Source organism: Amblyraja radiata, chromosome 8, assembly GCF_010909765.2.
Source record: "Amblyraja radiata isolate CabotCenter1 chromosome 8, sAmbRad1.1.pri, whole genome shotgun sequence".
Taxonomy (NCBI): domain Eukaryota; kingdom Metazoa; phylum Chordata; class Chondrichthyes; order Rajiformes; family Rajidae; genus Amblyraja; species Amblyraja radiata.
The window spans coordinates 5,324,504-5,345,814 of record NC_045963.1 but is presented as its reverse complement, the minus strand read 5'-3'; the positions used below and the strand labels follow the sequence as shown (position 1 = coordinate 5,345,814).

General features: G+C 45.2%; 1 protein-coding gene across 5 annotated transcripts in view; it reads right to left on the bottom strand.

The window, feature by feature from the left end:
• utrn (utrophin) overlaps nt 1-21,311 on the bottom strand; it is a 395,823-nt gene that overhangs the window by 336,719 nt on the left and 37,793 nt on the right. For 3 of the 5 annotated variants that reach the window (XM_033025073.1, XM_033025072.1, XM_033025074.1), the window contains exons 3-4: nt 11,617-11,678; nt 122-214 (exon numbers count right to left, since the gene is read on the bottom strand). In XM_033025073.1, coding sequence (XP_032880964.1) covers nt 122-214; nt 11,617-11,678 — 155 coding nt within the window. Of the gene's footprint in view, nt 1-121; nt 215-11,616; nt 11,679-17,085; nt 17,192-21,311 lie in introns of those variants that run through there. The other 2 variants (XM_033025070.1, XM_033025071.1) reach the window with 1 other exon arrangement.

Here is a 21,311-nt window from a genome sequence, read left to right as displayed (position 1 = left end):
AACGCACCTCTGTGCCCACATTTAACAGCCTAAGAAAATATGGCATAATTGCAAATTTTGTATGGTAAAAACGTAGAGTGCAGTTGAATTTTGTGCAGTTAGTAAAATAAAAAATCCTCACAAACACATGTCCTGTGAGCCCTTCCAGAAGATCCAAGAGTTTTCGGCCATCTTGGAGGTCATCAAATAAATCCTTGATGGGTGGTTTTCCATTCTGCAGCAGAAACATACAATTAAACAGGGCCAAATTTGAAAAAACATTCTGCAGAACTGCTCTTCTGTCTTTGGCGTCAAGATCATCACAGCTTAGTCCTGGGAAAAAATGCAAGTTAATTTATATACGATGTGAGCAATTCACTGCACAAGCCTAAAACTGATGAACTAAGCTTTTAACTCAAAATTTACAACTAATACACTGTTTTTCATGATCGATAAAATAACTATAAAATATTGTAGTGGAACTGCTTCTTAGAAGCACAAGAGTCCACTCCAAAGACAAACATGTTTGTAGGTTAACTGGCTTAGTATCATTTGAATTGTCCCTAGTGTGTGTAGGATAGTGTAAGCGTGCGAGGATTGCTGGTCAGCGCGGACTCGATGGGTCGAAGGGCCTGTATTTGCGCTGAATCTTGAAATGAAACTCATAATCAAACATGTTGATATTCACTGTTTCCAAATCACTGCTCATCTTTCCAGTGATAGTCATGGAGTCATACAGCATGGAAACAGGCCCTTCAGCCCAATTGTCCCATTCATGCTAGTCTATGCTTGGCCACATCCCTCCAAACCTGTCCTATCCATGTACCTGCCTAAATGTTTCTTAAACGTTATATATAGTACCTGCCCCATTTGTGTGAAAACGTTAGCCCTCAGGTTCCTATTAAATCTTTCTCTTCTCACCTTAAACCAATGTCCTCTGGATCTTGAGTCCCCTACTCTGGGAAAGAGACTCCTTGCGTCTACCCAATCAATTCCTGTCATGATTTTGTACACGTCTATAAGATCACTCCTCATCGTCCTGCGCTCCTAGGAATAGAGTCACAGCCTGCTCAACCTCTCCCTGTAGATCAGGACCTAGATTCCTGGCAACATCCTCAATTGAATGACGGAGTATACTCGATGGACCAAATCTTTCCTGTAATGTGGCAACCAGAAATGCATATAACACTGCAAAGGCAGCCAAAACTAAAATCCTACAGAACTGCACCATGACTTCCTAAATCTTATATTCAATGCTTCTAGCAATAAAGGCAAGCATACCACATGCTTTTACCACCCTATCTACCTGTGCTGCCATCTTTAGTGAGCTATGAACCTGGACTCTAATGGGCCTATCCCACTTAGGCGATTTTTTGGGGCAACTGCCGGTGACTGTCATGGTCGTAGCAGGTCGCCAAAAAACGGCGACTGGACCCCCTACGACAATGTCTACGCCAATGTCTACAACAACCTACCTCCTAGTCGACGTCAAGTTACGTCAAGCTCCCGACAACCGGCGACTCATTAGGTCGTCCACCTACGACCACACCTACGACAACTTACGTCCACCTGTGACAAGCTACCACAAGGTAAGACAATTCAGTCGCCGGTTGACGTAGGTAGTCGCCAAAGGAATTCACCGAAGTCAGCGCCCGGCGACAACGTACGTCATCCTGGCGACAGCACTTACGTCAGGATACGATCGTTCGCGTCCAGCCCACGGGCGCCGACTGTCATCAAAAAGTTTTGAACATTTCAAATTCCAGCAGCGACCAGAAAAAAGGTACGACTCTTTGGGCGACTGATGAGACCATACAAGCGATGCCCCGGCGACAGCCTAGTCGCCTGTAGTCGCGTAAAAAATTGCCTAAGCGGGACAGGCCCATAAGGTCCCTCTGCACATCAATGCTGTTAAGGGTTTTGCCATTAACTGCATTCGCTCTCCATTCACTCAACGTCCCAAAGTGCAACACCTCACTGTTGTTCGGGTTAAACTCCATCTGCCATTTCTACCACCCATCTCTGCACCTGATCTACATTCCGCTGTATCTTCTGACAGCCTTCCTCAGGGTCTGCAACTCCTCCAGTTTTGGTGTCATCAGCAAACTTACTCCCCAACCCAACTACATTACGTCTCGGTCATTTACATGTGCGTTTGTTCGTACGTTAAAGGAGCAGAATTATGCCATTCGTCCCATCAAGTCTATTCTGCCTTTCAATCATGGCTGATCAATCTTTCCCTCTCAATTCCATTCTCTTGCCTTCTCCCCATAACCATTGACGCCCGTACTAATTAAGAATCTGTCAATCTCCGCGTTACACAAAAATATATACAAAATTATATACTCCAAAATTTCTTCATATATATGACAGAATAAAAATCCCAGACTAAGTAAAAAATACTTACAGAAATCAAAAAAAGACGGTGGTTTGGCACTGCCGAACCTTAGAATTTAATATTGGGCAGTTAATGCTCGCTATTTAACGTTTGGACAAAAGATTTAGAAGATACCCAATGCCCAGGATGGATAAATCTTGAACGTGATTCTATGCATGGGCTATCTTTGGCTTCTATTCTAGGGGCCTCGTTACCTTTTACAATTACGAGATTGAATAAATATACGACTAACCCAATAAAAAGACATACATTGCGAATATGGTTTCAATTTCCTAAGTTTTTTGGTTTGAATGATATTATCTTATCGAGTCCTATCATATCTAATATTTTCTTCCAACCTTCTAGTACTGATCAAGCCTTTCTGTTATGGAAGAGGAAGGGATTAGCAGCTTTTCATGATTTGTTTTTGGATGGTTGTTTTATGTTTTTTGAATAACTCGCCAATAAATATAATCTACCCAATTCGCATTTCTTTAGATATTTACAAATCAAGCATTTTTTAAGGCTACTTTACCCTTTTTCCTTTACCACATCAAACCGAAATCTTGGAAAAAAATTTACATTTGAACCCTTATCAGAAAGGCTTAATAACGACTATTTATGAGTTGATTTTGAAATTACAAATAGATACATTTGATAAAATTAGGACCGACTGGGAAAGAGAATTCCAAATGTCTCTATCTATAGAGAAATGGGAGAGGATTCTTCAATTAGTTAATACTTCCTCAATGTGTGCAAGACACACTTTGATACAATTCAAGGTGGTTCACAGAGCTCATGTGTCAAAAGATGTTAGCTCATTTTTATGGTCATATAAATCCTACCTGTGACAGATGTAAGTCAGAAGTGACCTCGCTGACTCGTATGCTTTGGTCCTGCCCACTTTTGGAAAAATATTGGAGATAAATTTTTGATACTATTTCTGTAGTTTTAGGTATTGATTTACAACCTATTACTGCAATTTTTGGGCTACCAATGTTAGATTCTACTCATTTGTCCCGTTCCGCCCATCGGCTGATTGCTTTTACCACATTAATTGCCAGAAGATCTATTTTATTTAAATGGAAAGACTCTAATCCTCTGACCATACTCCATTAGTACTCTGAAACGATATCATGTTTAAATTTAGAAAAAAATAGTAGTGACATTGTTGAACCCTTAGTAAGACTTGGGGAAAATTTATTCAACATTTTCCCACGACATAAATTGTCCCCTCTCCAACCATTATAAAAATTATTTTACCTTTATACGGTGGAACGGACTTGACGACAAACAGGGACTTAAATTGTTGAAATTCTTTGCAGCCCAGATTCTGTTTTGCTTTTTTTTTTGTCTCTAGTTTTTGGTTTCTCTTTTTTTCTCTTTTTACCTTTTTGTTTTTATACATACAAGTTCTCTTTTAAACACTTAACTATATTTACATAGAGACCAGGAGGTCTATATTCAATGTGTATTTTGACACTGGACTCATATTTAGGTTATACCTGTTATTCAAGTAAACCTGATCCCTATGTATCAATATCATTGTTATGTTTATTATATATATATATTTTTGTTTTTGTTTTTGAAAAAAACTAATACAAATATTTGAAAAGAAAGAATCTGTCAATCTCCGCCATACAAAAATATATACAAAAAAATACATTCCTCCACAGTCATCTGTGGCAACGAATTCCACAGATTCACTACTCCCTAACTAAAAAAAAAACCCCCTCATCTCCTAAAGGTACTCTCTTTTATTTTGAGGCTATGACTGCTGGACCTAGACCTGTTCACACTAGTGGAAACATCTACTCCACATCCACTCTATCCAGGCCTTCTAACTATTCAGTAAGTTTCAATGAGGTCCCCCGTCATTCTTCTAAACTCCAGCGAGTACCGGCCCTGTGCCGTTAAACGCTCATCATATATTAACCCAATCGTTCCTGGGATCACTCTCATGGATCTTTTCTGAACCCTCTCCAACGCCAGCACATCCTTCCTGAGATATGGGCCCAACATTGCTCACAATACTCCAAATGGATTGGATTGGATTCAATTTTATTGTCATTGCACTTTTCAGTGCAACAAAATGGTTTAGCCTGCAGTCATAACATAGAATAATAACAAAACAAACACTCAACACAGTTTAAAGACCCAAAGTCATTGTCTCTTCCCTCCTTGCTCTCCCTCTGCGCCGAGGCAATCCAAGCCGCCGATGTTACGACCCCGCCGGGTGATGGTGTGCAAGTCCCGCGGCTGAATCCGTGCTCCGCAAACGGGCCGGTTCAAACTCCGCGGCCCGGGGCGGTCGAAGCTGCCGCCCTCCAGTCCAGCGGACGCAGCTGTAGTTGCGGGAGCTCCGGAAAAACAGGTCACCAACCTGTGAGCTCCCGACGATGTCGTCCACTTGCCCGCGGCCGAGCCTCCAAAGTCGGGTTGGAAGATCGGTCGCACCGCAACCACAGCCCCAAAGTCGGCCAGCCTCGCGTTGGTAAGTCCTGGCTCTGCCTCTGGAGCCTCGAGGTCGGTCCCAGTTGGAGGCCGCCAGCTCCGCGATAGGCCTCAGCGCAGGCGGACACGGAGTCGGGGGATACGGCAAGAAAGGTCGCATCCCCCCCGAAGGAAGAGTCAAAAAACATGTTACACCCACCCCCCCACACATACACAACTAAATAAACCGAAATAAACTGTAAAAACCGGACAAAAAGAAAACAAAAAAAGAAAAGACAAACGGACTGCAGGCGAGCCGCAGCTGCAAGGCAACGCCGCCACTTCCGGAATGCTGTCTGACCTGTGTCAGCATAACATCCCTGTTTTTATATTCTAGTCCTATCAAAATAAATGATATAATTACAGTGGCCTTTCTTACTACTGATTTGACTTGCAAATCAACTGCACCAGCATTCTCAAATTCCTTTGCACCTCCGGTCTCTGACCTCTCCCCATTTAGAAAATAGTCTACGTGTTTATTCCTACCACCAAGATGCATGACTCCACACTTTGCTGCACTGTATTCCTTCTGCCACTTCTTTGCCCACTCTCCCAACCTGTCCAAGTCCTTCTGCAGAGACCCTGCTTTCTCTACACCCCTCCACTCATCTTCGTATTATTTGCAAACTTGGCCATAAAGCCTTCAATTTCTTCATCTAAATCATTAATATACATCGTGAAGAGTAGCAACCCCAGCACTGACCCCTGCAGAATGCCACTAGTCACTGGCAGCCAAACATAAAAAGCCACCATTATTGCCATTCAGCCGACCTGCTATCCACGCTGGTATCTTCCCGTTGATACCATGGGCTCTCATCTACATTTGCAGCCTCACATGCGGCACCTTATCAAAGGCCTTCTGAAAGTACCAGGTAAACAACATCCACTGACATCCTCAAATAATTCCAACAGGCAAGATCTCCCATTCACAAAACCATGCTGACTGCGACCTATTTTGTTGTATGCTTCTAAGTACTCAGAAACCTTATCCTTTATAATGGACTCTAAAATCTTACCAACCACTGATGTCAGGCTAACTCTGGCCTATAGCTTACACTCTTTTGCTTCACATTTAGATACATTGCGAATGTCTTTCGCTGTGAAGGCTGTCGCAGTAAACCGATTTAATTCATCTGTCATTTCTTTATTCCCAATGATCACTGCTCCAGCATTATTTTCCAGCAATCCAAAGTCTTTCTTACTCTTTATATATCTAAAGAAACTTTTGCTATCCTCTTTTATATTATTGGCTCAGCATACTATCATTATTTCACCTTTTCTTCCCGTATTGCCTTTTTAGTTGCCTTCTGTTGTTTTTTGAAAAACAACGTTATAAGCCTTCTCTTTTACTTTTATGCTGTCTTTGACTTCCCTTGTCAGCCACGGTCACCTCATTGCCTACTTAGAATCTTTCTTCCTCTTTCGAATGAAAAGATCCTGCGTCTTCCAAATTATTCCTAGAAATTCGTACCATGGCTGTTCCACCATCATTCCTGCTAGGGTCCCTTACTAATCAACTTTAGCCAGTTTCTCCTCATACCTCATCAGTCATTTTTGATCAACTGTAACACCGACACATCTGATTTCATCTTCACCCTCTCACAAACAGTGAAGTTTTCTGTACAGATTCCTGCGTTAAGGGCCTGTCCCACTGGCATGCGAGTGCATGCGTTTGGCGCAACCAAACGGAAGAGGAGTTCGCGCTAAGTTCGAGCGTGACGTCATTTGTGTCATACTTACCAATCAGCTGGGCAGGAAGCGGGCCGACTGAATTTGGGCGTCACACGGCGTCGGGCAGTGACGTCATCACGCAACGCCACACGCTTGGCGTACGCCTTCAAGACGCTGCATACACCGTCAAGACGCTGCATACGCTGTCAAGGCGCTGCGTACAACCGCAATGCGCCTGCGTGCGTGACGATTTCGGACACTGCCAATTTTTCGGAGCCACGCGCGATCTCGGGACCAGCCCCACACAACTCTACGTGGGACCGGCCCCATGCGGCCATACGGTGTCCGTACGCCTCAAGCGACCACGTTAGGTCGCGCCAGACGCACACAATCGCATGCAAGTGTGACAGGCCCTTAACTCCATTAGTCACAGACCACCAGCTGGAATATTTACCTTCCAGCACAACCCTCTTGTCTTCTATGAATATGCCAGCTCAGAAACGATACGACCAAAGCATCATAAATCCCGTAAATCTCAACCAAATGGGTAAGCCTGCCATGACGGCCCTTGGAAAAAGCAGAACTAAAATCCATGTCCACCACATCCACTGCCCCACCTTCATCAATCTCCTTTGTCATCTCCCCAAAAAACTCAGTCCAGTTAGTGAGACACGTTTGGCCATGTACAAAGTCATGCTGGTTATCCCTATTTAACTAATTCTCTTCCAAATGGGTGTAAATCCTATCTCGAAAAATTATCTCCCTTCGTTTCCCTGCCATTAGAAACATAGAAAACAGGTGCAGAAGGAGGCCATTCGGCCCTTCGAGCCAGCACCGCCATTTATTGTGATCATGGCTGATCGTCCCCAATCAATAACCCGTGCCTGCCTTCTCCCCATATCCCTTGATTCCACTGGCCGCTAGAGCTCTATCTAACTCTCTCTTAAATCCATCCAGTGATTTGGCCTCCACTGCCCTCTGTGGCAGGGAATTCCACAAATTCACAACTCTCTGGGTGAAAAAGTTTTTCTCACCTCACTCTTAAATGGCCTCCCCTTTTTCTAAGACTGTGGCCCCTGGCCATTTAGAACGGAGACGAGGAAACACTTTTTCCTCACAGAGAGTGGTGAGTGTGAAATTCTCTGCCTCAGGTGGAGGCAGGTTCTCTGGATGCTTTCAAGAGAGAGCTAGATAGGGCTCTTCAAAATATGGGGAGAGGGCAGGAACGGGGTACTGATTGGGGATGATCAGCCATGATCACATTAGATGGCGGTGCTGGCTCGAAGGGCCAAATGGCCTACTCCTGCACCTATTCTTTATTGTCTATTGGTTCTGGACTCACCCAACATTGGGAACAATTTTCCTGCATCTAGCTTGTCCAGTCCTTTTATAATTTTATATGTTTCTATAAGATCCCACCCCTCATCCTGCTAAACTCCAATGAATACAAGCCTTGGGGACTTATTTGGCTTAAACTTCTCCAAGAGCCTCAGCACCATCACTTTCTCGATCTCAAACTGCCTTCGCTTATTTGTATTCTGCACACTGATCTCGTTTCGCTCCAAGTCAGGGGTCGGTAACCTACGGCCCCCGGGCCGAATGTGGCCCGTAACCCAAAATCATCTGGCCCACAGGCGCATTTTATTTCCCGTGATCATCCGGCCCGCAGACTTCCATCATCTCCGGTGCCTCCTGGGCCCGAGGCCGCGGTGCCCAGGCACGGTGACAACAGCGGAACCGGTGCGCAGCGGCGAGCACCAAGCGCGGCCGAGCTCTGGCCGTACCGCATCCTGCGCAAAGCCGCCGGCACGGCTGGGCACCTTCTGTATCTGGGCTTCACTGTCGGGATCGGGGTTATCAACAGGCCGGGGCCGAGTGAGTAACTAGGGACCAGTGCTCCAGGTGGCTTCCTTGAAGGGCCGGGATCTATATGAACACTGAATTTAATGCCTGCCGTCCGGGGCAGGATCCATGTGTACACATGATAGATGTGGCCCGCCATTCGCTCACAGACATGTATCCTGGCCCCTATGCAGAACAAGGTTGCCGACCCCTGCTCCAAGTCCTTCTCCTCGGTGAAAACTGATACAAAGTACCCATTTAGTACACAAAGCACACATGTACATCTAAAAAGCCTTGGGATTTTCCTTAATCCGATTTGCCAACGACATTTCATGGCCCCTTCAAATTGCCACACGAGTATTTTTCTTATTCACTTTATAGTCTTCATAAGCCCTGTCTAAAGTCCCCTGATATGCAGGAAGGAACTGCAGATGCTGGTTTAAACCGAAGATCTGGAGTAACTCAGTGGGACAGGCAGCATCTCTAGAGAGAAGGAATGTGTGACGTTTCGGGTCAAGACCCTTCTTTAGACTCAAATCTAATCCAGTCTGAAGAAGGGTCTCGATCCGAAATGTCACCCATTCCTTCTCATCAGAGATGCTGCCTGTCCTGCTGAGTTACTCCAGCTTTGTGTCTATCTTGTTAAACTTGATATATGCTTCCTTTTTCTCACTGACCAAATTTACAACCTCTTTGGTTATCCATTGTTCCCTTATCTTGCCGTCCTTATCCCTCCTCCTCACTGGAACATTCCAGCACTTTGATCAACTGGCCTTTAAACGACTCCCACGTCATCCGTGGACTTACCCAATAATAACTGCTCCCAATCTACCTTCCTTAGCACCTGCCGAAGGACAATGCCCCAATTAAGTACCTTCCCACAACATTCAGATCTGTCCCTATTCAAACCAATCCTAAAGTTAATATTGTGACCACCATCCCCGAGGTACAGCATCCTGAAGTCCCATTTGCTGCCTCAGAATCTCCTGTCTGTTCCCCTAATTATTGAGTCCCCATCACGATCTGGACCCTACCCTGCTGTACCTCAGAGCCAAAGCCACGATTTTTTTTCTCCCAGGGTGGAAGTATCAAATACCAGAGGCATAGCTTTAAGGTGAGAGGGGCATCGTTTAAAGGAGATATACAGATGGCGTTGAGTGCCTGGAACGCACTGCCAGAGGTGGTGGTGGACAAAGATCCTATAGCGGAGCAAGATGGACCATTCCTGCTAAATGCAATGGGCTGACGTGTAGTACGCAACGGAACGGAACGTGGGCCTTTTTTTCATCCATTTCCGTAACCGGACCCGACCCGACTCGCAGTGTAATCAACGTTGCGGGGGAACAGTTTGTGTTAATAAATTATAATTCTGAAAATGAGAAGATTTTTACCATATAACTTCTATTTTTACGAGGATGTTTCCGTAACCGGCTTCCGTCTCCGCACTATTATCCTATGGGATCTTTGGTGCGGAGACGGAAGCAGATTACGGAAATGGGGCCTATAATCACCCATGAATCTGCCCATGACCGTACTACGTCTATTTCGTCGAGTGGACTATCTTGCTCGCTATAGGATTTTTGGTGGTGGAGGCAGACATGTTCATGGAGTTTAAGAGACTTTTAGATATATGGGGAATGAGGGGATGTGGGCTATATGCAGGCAGGTAAGAGTTGGTCAAGGGGCCTCTTCCTGTGATGCATGGTGGCCGACTAGGAAAAGGGGAGATGCAGCGAGACCTGGGTGTCATGGTACACCAGTCATTGAAAGTAGGCATGCAGGTGCAGCAGGCAGTGAAGAAAGCGAATGGTATGTTAGCTTTCATAGCAAAAGGATTTGAGTATAGGAGCAGGGAGGTTCTACTGCAGTTGTACAGGGTCTTGGTGAGACCACACCTGGAGTATTGCGTACAGTTTTGGTCTCCAAATCTGAGGAATGACATTATTGCCCTAGAGGGAGTGCAGAGAAGGTTCACCAGACTGATTCCTGGGATGTCAGGACTGTCTTATGAAGAAAGACTGGATAGGCTTGGTTTATACTCTCTAGAATTTAGGAGATTGAGAGGGGATCTTATAGAAACTTATAAAATTCTTAAGGGGTTGGACAGGCTAGATGCAGGAAGATTGCTCCCGATGTTGGGGAAGTCCACGACAAGGGGTCACAGCTTAAGGATAAGGGGGAAATCCTTTAAAACCGAGATGAGAAGAACTTTTTTCACACAGAGAGTGGTGAATCTCTGGAACTCTCTGCCACAGAGGGTAGTCGAGGCCAGTTCATTGGCTATATTTAAGAGGGAGTTAGATGTGGCCCTTGTGGCTAAGGGGATCAGAGGGTATGGAGAGAAGGCAGGTACGGGATACTGAGTTGGATGATCAGCCATGATCATATTGAATGGCGGTGCAGGCTCGAAGGGCCGAATGGCCTACTCCTGCACCTAATTTCTATGTTTCTGTGTTTCTATGGAAGATATTACGGCAGTAGCATGTAGATAGAAAACAAGCACAGGTTTTCAGTACACACTGTTGCCAGTGAGTCTTCTTTATTTTACTAAAGTACACTGCGCATACTCACACATATTTACGAGCAAGGTAATGAATATATCACATGACACAAATCACACCATTCTAGCGCTCAGTTCTCAAAGTTACAACGACCATTGTAAACACTATTATGTACACTACAATGCACTTTCTAAGCAACTGCACATTCTGTTGGAACTTTTACATCAAATTTTACGAGTTCGCAAAGTGCAAGAAACCTGAAAGCTGCCAAGGAAATGGAGGCAATGGCTCTTTATACCACATTGCTCTACAATAACAGCACACACAAAGACACCAAACAGGTAGCTTGCCAAATGCCTTCAGAAGAATAGGGCAGGAAGGAGCTCTTTCATGGAAAGACTTATACAAGAGGGAATAGCATGTGCCAATTCCCAGCACTCGATGCCTCTCAGTAACAACTGCATTAAAAATGCATCCGTGTAAACAAATGTGGAATTCTATTTCCAAAAACAGAAAACAGATCACAGTATACTCCAACCAACCAACTTGTCAAAATTCAGACAACACTGTTGTGGCGATCTGTGCCCTCACACAATCAGCTGCACACGGCTAGAAAACTGATGCTGATATTTTTCTCACTCAAATCTCTTTGCACATCACAAAATACTTCTGAAGCTTCATGTTTGCCTTAATAGCAGCTGGAGATGTTCCAGATAGCAATGTTCAGTCCTCGAAGACTCATGCCAACCTTACCTTTACAAAGCGCATATTAATCCATTTTGTGAAAGTTTTCTTCTGTACAGCGTCATGCTCATCTAAAAAAAAAATTACAACAGGTAAACAGATATCAAATCTCGTGTATTTCCATCTATACTATTACTAAACTCTTCAGTAGACAAAAATGCTAGAGAAACTCAGCGGGTGAGGCAGCATCTATGGAGCGAAGGAATAGATGATGTTCCGGGTCGAGACCCTTCTTCAGACTGATGTGGAGGTGGGGGGTGGGGGGGTGGGGTTAGGGGGGAGGGGGGAAGAAAACTTCATCTTATTTGTGGCAGTCTGTGTGTTTGTGTGTGTGTGCCAATTTCTATTTTCCTATTATTTTCTTCCAAAAGCTAGGCTACAGCCTTCCCATTTTCACACATTCTGCTCACATTTTTTCCCGTCAAGGCGATAAACATCTTCCCGTCGCATTCCCACCTATATTTCCTCACATTTTAATTGTTTAAAGTTTTTAAAAAATGCCCGGAAACTCACCCATTTCAAAATAAAAAACCCGAGTGATGTCACAATCGACTCGCAAGGCAGGACGGGACACTCCGGGAGGGAGGGAGGGAGGGATGGGCACTCCAGCGCACTCGCGTGGCGGCCACTGCTGGCGGCCAACACCTGGTGGCGAGGGTGGAGGCGCGGGCCCTGGCTGCATCCGAGCCTGGTGCTCCAGCTGGAGTGAGAGCTGAGCCCGGGGTTTGGGATGAGGCCGTGACCACCGACACCAAATGGCGACGGTGGAGCCGCGGCCCCTGGCTGGAGCCAAGCCTGGTGCTCGAGCTGGAGTGAGAGCCGAACACGAGGCCGAAACAAAAGCCGCCGCTGGAACCAAGTTGGGGCCGGGTCGCGTACGAGAACCAGGCCGAGTTCCAGGCCCTGGCGCTACTCCACGACCTGGGGAGGTCCTGGGACAGGGAATGGGAGTGAAGGGAGAAGGATGAGGGAAATGAAGAGGAGGGAGTTGGGGTGGGGAGTGGGGTGGAAGAAGGAGATGGGGGAGGTGGGAGGGAGATGCCCCCTTCCTCTCTACCCCCCTCCTTCTTCCTCCCACTGTATCGAATATTAAAACGGAGAACAGATCTCTTCCTGGTTTTGGTGGAAAAGCACAAATTATTTTTTTCTCATATCACCTCACATCCACAACAAATAGGATCACCCAAAATGTTTACGAGCAATTAAACTATTAGACGCATCAATTGCCACATGAAAATGCAAAACAGTATCTAGGAAAATGTACCCATCATTAAATATTACAATACATTTCAGGCCAACGATCAAATATGATAAAAGGTTTCCACTGACATTACCCGACTATTCCTGTATTTTGTTTTTTAAGCTTCACATTTCCAGGATCTGCAAAATTTTCCTTTTGAGATATGTATAAAAGAGACAAAGGCTCACACATACAAATATGATTTTCAAAGGACAAGAAATTAAGCAAATGCTCAATATTATCATACTGTCCCAACAAATGACTGCATGCTTATTTGATAACATTCTTTTGGTTGTAGGAGTGCAAATTCTGACTGTTGGAAGTTGCCCCATGAAGAGACACATGAACTATGACCTATGTTCAGTATGTGACATCGAACTGTAAACATATTGTTCATGCCATCCCACATTAAGAAGTTAGCATGAGAGTTAGCATTGTGTTCTCAGCCCCCTTCTTCACTCCTTGTACACCCACACACACATGGACAATTCTAATTAATTTTACAAATTCGCAGAAGACGCCACCATTGTGAGCCGGATATCAAATAATGGTGAGACGGAGTATAAGAAGGAGATTGATAACCTCATGAACTGGCATTGAGACAACAACCTTTCTCTCAATGACAGCAAGACAAAGGAGATAGTGATCGACTTCAAGAAGCGAAGAGCGCAGTTTGCATTGGCGGCGCTTGTGTAGAAATGGTTGAAAGCTTCCAATCCCTTGGGTAAATATCACCAACAACTTCTCCTGGACCACCCATACTGAAGCAATAGCCAAGAAAGCGCACCAACGCCTCTACTTCCTTAGAAAGTTCAGCATGTCCCCAACTACTCTCACCAACTTCTACAGATGCGCCATTGAAAACATTTTATCAGGATGCATCACAGCACAGCTCCATCCAAGACCACAAGAAATTGTATAATCCAAATTCTGAACAATATGAAACGTCACCCGTTCCTTCTCTCCAGATATGCTGCCTATCGCTAAGTTACTCCAGCGTTCAATCTTCAATGTAAACCAGTGTCTACCTTCAATGTAAACCAGCATCTGCAGTTCCTTCCTACACAAACCAACCTCCCTTTCATTGACACCTCACGCTGCCTCAGCAAAGTTACAAGCATAATCAGGTGTGTAGGTTAATTGGCGTGGTACAAATGTAGATTGTCACTCGTGTGTGTAGGATAGTGTTAGCGTGCGGGGATCGCTAGTCGGTGCGGACTCGGTGGGCCGAAGAGCATGTTTCCGCACTGTATCTCTAAACTAAAGAAAAGTCATGATCTCAATCAAAGAACCCACAACATTGTCAATCACAGGGCAGAGCTGCAATATCACTCCATTACTTTTCTCAACCTTTCTCACCATAACATTGCACCACACTACCTACTAGCACCCTGCCGGAGTAAAGCTAATCTACAGGACAAGTACCAAATGGTTCATTTGATATCATCCCCACAGCAGAACCAATGTCATATCAACCTCAGTTACTGAGCTGCAGAATTCAAACAATGCTTGCATTTGTGCACATTTATATGCCAAACTCTTGAATTGAATCAAACACTCAAATAAGACAAAAAAGAGGCCTAACACTCTTACACCGGACACCCGCAAAACAAAGGCTCTCTCCCAAGTCCCCCATGCAATACAGAATCCCCTGTTAATAAAAGACATAGCCTTGGAAACTATACCACTTCCCGTAGCTTAGAAACCACTGGCTATTATGGATGATAAAATTACAGTGCTGAGGCTTTGGATTGCCAGCTCAGGCTTTATGTCATCAAAAGAACGAATGGTTGAAGACCAAAACATCAAACATAACACTTTGCTGATTGTCTCCCATCTTCCTATATGTCATGGAGTGTCACAGAGTCATAGAGTGATACATTGTGGAAACGGGCCCTTCGGCTCAACTTGCCCACACCAGCCAACATGTCCCAGCTACACTAGTCCCACCTGCCTGCGTTTGGCCCATATCCCTCCAAACCTGTCCTATCCATGTACCTGTCTAACTGTTTCTTAAACATTGGGATAATCCCTGCCTCAACTTCCTCTTCTAGCAGCTTGTTCCATACCCCCACCACCCTTTGTGTGAAAAAGCTACTCCTCAGATTCCTATAACATATTTTCCCCTTCACCATAAACCCATGTCCTCTTGTCCTCGATTCACCTACTCTGGGCAAGAGACTCTGTGCATCTACCCGATCTATTCCTCTCATGATTTTATACACCTCAAGAAGATCACCCCTTATCCTCCTGCACTCCAAGGAATAGAGACCCAATCTCTCCCTATTGCTCAAACCCTATAGTCCTGGCAGTATCCTTGTAAATCTTTTCTATACCTTATCCAGCTTGACAACATATTTCCTATAACATGGTGTTCAGATCATGCTTCTGAGAAATAGACTATCAAAGCAGGCACCATCGGCATGGACTCAACAAATCCTCTGGTGTACATGTTACCATCATCTCCAGGATCAAGACTGTGGTACCCGACTGACATTAGATTCATGAAACTGGCGTACCACTCAAAACGCGGGCACAGCCCTTTGACCCAACCCATCCATGCCAACCAAGATGGGCCATCAAAGATAGTCCCATTTGCTCTATATTCCTCTCAATCTTTCCTTTCCACATACCTGTCCACAAGCGGCTTTGAAATGTTGTTATTGTTGCGAAGAGAGGTGGCAAGCAGCCATTTTGAGAGGAGAGAAAGCATTTTTGAAAGAGCGGTACGTGATGGGAACGAGGCTTTTATCAAGTGATGGAGGGACATTTATAACGCAGATGTTTGATTGTTTCAGGGAGAGGCACAGCAGCACCAATAAAAAGGAAGGAAAGTCCAGCAGTGCTGCCTTTTGGAGCAGCCGTGTTGAGGTGAAGTGCTGTGTTTGAGGTCCAGCACAGTACAGAGGCTTTGGCAAGAGGGGTGAGCAGAGGCTGACAGCAGGTTAATTAATGTACAGTCTGTTTTTTTCCTGTGTAATTCTTCCTCGGTTTTGGAGTCAGAGTTTAGAGATAAAGTGTGGAAACAGGTTTTAGCACACTAACGATCACCCTTACACTAGTTCCATCCTACCCTCTAAGGGCAATTTACAGAGGCCAAATTAACCAACAAACCTGCACGTCTTTGGAGTGTGGACGTGAAGGGCCTGTCCCACTTTCCCGAGTTATTCACAAATTCTCCCGAGTTTTCAAACACACAGAATGTTCGTAACGAGTCCGTAGGAGTCCGTGGATATATTGTAGCGGCTCGTTATGCCAACGTTAGGTATTTCTTTTTACTCGTTGACATTTTTCATCATGCTGCAAAAACGTCCCGACTTACCTGATGCCCCGAGTACCTACGGCTGGCATAACGAGCCGCTACGATATATCCACAGACTCCTACAGACTCGTTACAAACATTCTGCGAGTTTGAAAACCTCGGGAGAATTCGTGAATAACTCGGGGAAAGTGGGACAGGCCCTTAAACCAGAGCAGGTGGAGAAAACCCACGCGGTCAAAGGGAGATGTACAAACTCGGTACAGACAGCACCCACAGAAAGGATCAAAGCCAGGTCTCTGGCACTGCAAGGAAGCAGCTCTACTGCTGCGCCACCCACCCTGCGGTGGAGATGACAGGTGGGGAAAGTGGAATTCAGGAGCATTTCCAGTGTCCCTGAGGACTACAACTGCAGCAAGTGCCATCAGCTGCGACTCCTTACGAACCTTTAGTAGACTCATTAGTTAGGGGGGGCAGGCATGGGATTCTGTGGCAGCAAACATAACTCCAGGGATGGTGTGTTCTCTCCCTGGTGCCAGGGTCCAGGATGTCTCAGAGCCGTTGCAGAACATACTGAAGAGGGAGGCAGAGCAGCTGGAAGTCTCTGTGTACATGATAGAGTGGGCAACCCCGAACCGCTGCGAACCCCCCCCCCCCCCCCCCCGACAGCCTCATATTACATCATTTTACACCCATAACTATTTGACGAAAACCAAAGATCTGCAGATGCTGGAAATTAAAAGAATAAAGTAAAAATATTGGCAACACTCAGCAGGTCAAGCAGCATGTACGGAAAAACAAACAGGGCTAACAGAGAAATGCTGCATCGGTTTCCCTTTCCGTTGAATGTTTGCAGCATTTCCTGTTTCAATAACTAGTCATTGAGATGCATTTACGACTAGGAAGTAAGCCTGAGACATTTGACACAACATACACAGTAGGTCGGCCCCTTCCATTAATACTTCCATTTGCAACTCACCAAATTCATTTGTTACATTTACATTTTGGCTGCCAGCATAAAAGGTACTGCAAGTCTTCGACGGGAATAACTTCACACTTTGTGCATTCATCTCAGCTGCACACCTCTGCTCACTGTGAAACGAGGCAAGGAAACGGAAATAGAACATCGCTGAATGCAAGCAGGGAGGTGGAAAATTCACAACCTTCTGAGGAGAGCCCTATACAACCACAGTCTCAACCATAATGAGCAGCTTGTTCAGCAAGAGCTTTCAACAGCACTGTGTTAGTGAATGAGAATCTGCGAGAATCTGCATCAATGACAATGTGTAGGAAGGAACTGGTTAGTGACAATGTGTGCGCTGTTTAAACATTCTACTTCAAGCAAGCCACAGGCTGTCCCATGCTATTTTCTGCTTTCATATCCACAAATATTTTTGTTTAATTGTAAATCGATACTTTTTATTGCATTAAATAGACAATAGACAATAGGTGCATGAGTAGGCCATTCGACCCTTCGAGTCAACATGCCATTCAATGTGATCATGGCTGATCATCCCAAATCAGTACCCTGTTCCTGCCTTCTCCCCATATCCCCCGACTCTGCTATTTTTAAGAGCCCTATCTAGCTCTCTCTTGAAAGCATCCAGAGAACCTGCCTCCACTGCCCTCTGAGGCAGAGAATTCCACAGACTCACCACTCTCTGTGAGAAAAAGTGTTTCCTCGTCTCCGTTCTAAATGGCTTACTCCTTATTCTTAAACTGTGGCTCCTGGTTCTGGACTCCCCCAACATCAGGAACGTGTTTCCTGCCTCTAGTGTGTCCAATCCCTTAACAATCTTATATGTTTCAATGAGATACCCTCTCATCCTTCTAAACTCCAGAATGTATAAGCCCAGCTGCTCCATTCTCTCAGCATATGACAGTCCCGCCATCCCGGGAATTAACCTTGTAAACCTACGCTGCACTCCCTCAATAGCAAGAATGTTCTTCCTCAAATTAGGGGACCAAAACTGCACACAATACTCCAGGTGTGGTCTCACTAGGGCTCTGTACAACTGCAGAAGGACCTATTTGCTCCTATATTTAATTCCTCTTGTTATAAAGGCCAACATGCCATTCGCTTTCTTCACTGCCTGCTGTACCTGCATGCTTACTTTCATAGACTGATGAACAAGGACCCCTAGATCCCGTTGTTTCCCCTTTTCCCAACTTGACGCCATTTAGATAGTAATCTGCCTTCCTGTTTTTGCTACCAAAGTGAATAACCTCACATTTATCCGCATTAAACTTCATCTGCCATGCATCTGCCCACTCCCCCAACCTGTCCAAGTCACCCTGCATTTTCATAGCATCCTCATCACAGTTCACACTGCCACCCAGCTTTGTGTCATCGGCAAATTTGCTAATGTTACTTTGAATCCCTTCATCCAAATCATTGATGTATATTGTAAATAGCTGCGGTCCCAGCACCGAGCCTTGCGGTACCCCACTGATCACTGCCTGCCATTCTGAAAGGGACCCGTTAATCCCTACTCTTTGTTACCTGTCTGCCAACCACTTCTCTATCCGTCAGCACTCTACCCCCCAATACCATGTGCCCTAATTTTGCCCACTAATCTCCTATGCGGGACCTTATCAAATGCTTTCTGAAAGTCCAGGTACACTACATCCACTGGCTCTCCCTTGTCCATTTTCCTAGTTACATCTTCAAAAAATTCCAGAAGATTAGTCAAGCATGATTTCCCCTTCGTAAATCCATGCTAACTCGGACCGATCCTGTTACTGCTATCCAAATGTGCGCTTATCTCATCTTTTATAATTGACTCAAGCATCTTCCCCACCACCGAGGTCAGGCTAATTGGGCTATAATTCTCCGTTTTCTCTCTCCCGCCTTTCTTAAAAAGTGGGATAACATTAGCTACCCTCCAATGCACAGGAACTGATCCTGAGTCTATAGAACATTGGAAAATTATCACCAATGCATCCACGATTTCTAGAGCCACTTCCTTAAGTACCCTGAGATGCAGACCATCAGGCCCTGGGGATTTATCAGCCTTCAGTCCCATCAGTCTATCCAACATCATTTCCTGCCTAAAGTGGATTCCCTTCAGTTCCTCTGTCACCCCAGATCCTCTGGTCACTACTATATCAGGAAGATTGTTTGTGTCCTCCTTAGTGAAGACAGATCCAAAGTACCTGTTCAACTCATCTGCCATTTCCTTGTTCCCCATAATAAATTCACCTTTTTCAGTCTTCAAGGGTCCAAATTTGGTCTTAACTAATTTTTTCCTCTTCACATACCTAAAGAAGCTTTTACTATCCTGCTTTATATCGTTGGCTATCTTACCTTCGTACCTCATCTGTTCTCACCGCATTGCCTTTTTGGTTATCTTCTGTTGTTCTTTAAACATTACCCAATCCTCTTGCTTCCCGCTCATCTTTGCTACGTTGTACTTCTTCACTTTAATTTTTATACTGTCCCTGACGTCCCTTGTCAGCCATGGTCGTCCCTTTCTCCCCTTGGAATCTTTCTTCCTCCTAGGAGTTAACTGATCCTGCACCTTCTGTATCATTCCTAGAAACACCTGCCATTGTTGTTCCACTGTCATCCCTGCTAGTGTATCTTTCCAGTCAACTTTGGCCAGCTCCTCCCCCATGGCCCCATAGTCCCCTTTATTCAACTGCAACACTGACACCTCCGATCTACTCTTCTCCCTCTCCAATTGTAGATTAAACCTGACCATGTTATGGTCACTGCCTCCTAATGGCTCATTAACCTCGAGGTCCTTTATCAAATCCGGTTCATTACATAACACTAAATCCAGAATTGCCTTCTTCCCTGGTAGGCAATTCTATTTCTAGTTCACCAAACTGATGATATTCCACCAATTGTGCTTGCCACATTTTGACCACAAATTCAGGAACATTCAAGTTAGTTATGGCCATGTAACAGCATGGAGCTCTTACTTTAGATTCCAAGTGTGAACAATTGTATCGAAATACTAGAAGGTGGTTGAATAGGCCATCATTTTTAAGCATTTTGAACAAGTGAGTTCATCTACAAAAGCCGACTAGAGTAATACAACAAGTCAGACAGCACCTCCAGAGAACATGATTAGGTAATGTTTTGGCTTGGTAGACTTCTTCAGGCTGATTGTGGTGGGACAGTAAGTTGGAAGCGATGTACGGACAGGACAAAGCCTGGCAAGTGATAGGAGGATAGGGGAAGGGGTGGGGGGGGTGGGGTGGGGGGGGGGGGGGGGGGGGGGGGGGGGGGGGTTGGGGTTGAATGCCAGATGGTTGGACAAAGGTCAGATATGAAAAAACACAAATATGAGATATGGGGTTGAATTATGCAGCCAGAGTGAGGAATATAATTGGAAAAAGGTATAAATGGGTGCAAATTCAGTTGGGGTGCAGGGAAAAGAGGGATGTGAGGGTGGGACGGGGTTGTTTGGAAGCTATTGACCTAAAATTGGAGAATTCAATGTCCACGCCATTAGGTTGTAACCTACCCAAGCAGAATGGGCGGCACGGTGGAGTTGCTGCCTTACAGCGCCACAGACCCAGGGTCGATCCTGACTACGGGTGCTGTCTGTACGGAGTTTGTACATTCTCCCCGTGACCTGCGTGGGTTTTCCACGGGATCTCCGGTTTCCTCCCACACTCCAAAGACGTACATGTTTTGTAGGTTAATTGGCTTTGGTAAAATTGTAAATTGTCCCTAGTGTGCAGGATAATGTTAGTGTGCAGGGATCAGTGGTCGGCGCGGACTCGGGATGGGACCTATCAACATCTGCAGAGGTGTGACCACAATCTAATCGGATTGGGCATTTTAATATTCTCCAGAAGATCCATATCTGAGGAAGGATGTGCTGGCATTGGAGAGGGTCCAGAGGCGGTTCACAAGAATGATCCCAGGAATGATAGGGTTAACATATGGCAAGTGTTTGACGGCACTGGGCCTGTACTCACTGGAGTTAAAAAGGATGAGGGGGAACCTCACTGAAACTTACTGAATAGTGAAAGGCCTGGATAGAGTGGATGCGGAGAGGATTTTTCCCACTCGTAGGAGAGTCTAGGACCAGAGGTCATAGCCTTATGGCCATGTCCCACTGTACAAGTTCATTCCAAGAGCTCTCCCGAGTTTGCCCTGATTCGAACTCGGAGATTTACGGTAATGGCCACTCGTCGGTACTCAGGGCTCTCGTGGACATTTTTCAACATGTTGAAAAATCTTCCCGA